General features: G+C 66.5%; 1 protein-coding gene across 1 annotated transcript in view; it reads right to left on the bottom strand.

Moving 5' to 3' along the window:
- Positions 1-1417, bottom strand: part of OBSL1 (obscurin like cytoskeletal adaptor 1) — a 21131-nt gene that overhangs the window by 2450 nt on the left and 17264 nt on the right. The window contains 3 exon segments of the mRNA XM_035897090.1: positions 517-783; positions 914-1018; positions 1170-1329. Coding sequence (XP_035752983.1) covers positions 517-783; positions 914-1018; positions 1170-1329 — 532 coding nt within the window.

Below are 1417 nucleotides of genomic sequence, written 5' to 3' on the forward strand. Positions count from 1 at the left end.
GGGGCAGGGGGGGTCCCCGAGGGCCAGGCCCCCTGGGGGTGCGTGGTGGGGTGCAGAGTGGAGCCACCACTCCTGCTCCTAACGGGACCTCGGCTCGCTGAGGTGGAAGAAGCCATGTCAGAAAAAAATGTTTGTTTAATGCAGAGCCCTGAGGCCGGAGGAGGCTGGGGATGGTGTCTGTATGTCCGTACACCCTGGGGGAAGCAGGATCCCATCTCCCAGCAGTGTCGTCTGTCCATCTGTGTGCAGCCCCTGAGTGCCGCATCCCGGCTCCTAGCTACCTGCAGGGAGTCAGGGAGAGCTGCAGCATTGCCAGAGCTGGCAGGGCACCCAAAAGGCATGTCCCAGCCAAGGTGGGCACAGACCCCTGGTACCATATCCAGCCTGCTCCCCTCACCCCAGCGCTCAGACCCTTGCAAGCAGTGGGGCGTGGGGACAGGGTCCCCCGTGTCCGTCTGCTGCGAGGCACGGCGGGACCGCCAGCCCCCAGTGCTGCCCCCCCGGGAGCCTCCTCACCTTCCACGAGGAGCCGGGCGGTGGAGCGGTCATCGAAGGCGTCGCAGGTGTACGAGTCCTCGTCCTCGGGGCCCACGCGGTGGATGATGAGCGTGCGGTAGCAGTCCAGGTTGCAGATCTCGTACTTGTCACCAGTGAAGATCTCGGTGTCCCCACGGAGCCAGCGCACCCGGCCCCGGGCGTGGGACACGGTGCACTCCAGCGTCGCCTTGTGCTGTGCCAGCACGGTCTTGTCCCGCAGTGGCTTCACGATCCGAATGGGCAGCGCTGGCGGGCGGGGGGGGAGCCGTCAGCATTGTGGGGTGAGGGGGCTCCCGCTAGGACCCCACGAGCCAACCCTGGTGCACCCCAGCCCTGGTGCTGGGGCCCGGCCAGCCCTCGCACCCCGCACCAGTACCTTCCACCCGCAGGCTGGCCTCAGAGATGACCATCCCAGCCACGAAGCGGATGAGTCCTGCATCCTCAGGGCACACGCTGCAGAGCAGCAAGAAATGCCGGGTCCCTGGGGAGGGAGAGGCCGGCTCAAGGGGCTGGTGATGGGCACCCACGGCAGGCAGGAGGCATGGGTTTCCCCTTTGTCCAAGCAAACTCCCCTTGCTTGGATTTGCCCCCTCCCAGCCCCAAACTGGGTGTTGGGCTGCCCGCACCCCCACCTTCTTGCCGTATCTTCACCGTGCCGGAGACCTTGATTTTCTCCCCGTCCCGGAACCACTCTCCCTTCACGTCTGCGTGCGACACCTCGCAGGTGAAGATGGCATTGTCACCCTCCCGCACCTGGACATCCTGCAGGTCCTGCACGATGTGGACCTGGCGCTCTGCAGGCGAGGGGCAGGGTGCCAGGGTGGCCGAGAGCAGGGGGGGGAACAGGCGGTGCAGGGTTTGGGGGTGCGTGTGCCCCCCT

This window comes from Egretta garzetta, unplaced genomic scaffold, assembly GCF_000687185.1.
Source record: "Egretta garzetta isolate BGI_Z169 unplaced genomic scaffold, ASM68718v1 scaffold577, whole genome shotgun sequence".
Taxonomy (NCBI): Eukaryota; Metazoa; Chordata; class Aves; order Pelecaniformes; family Ardeidae; genus Egretta; species Egretta garzetta.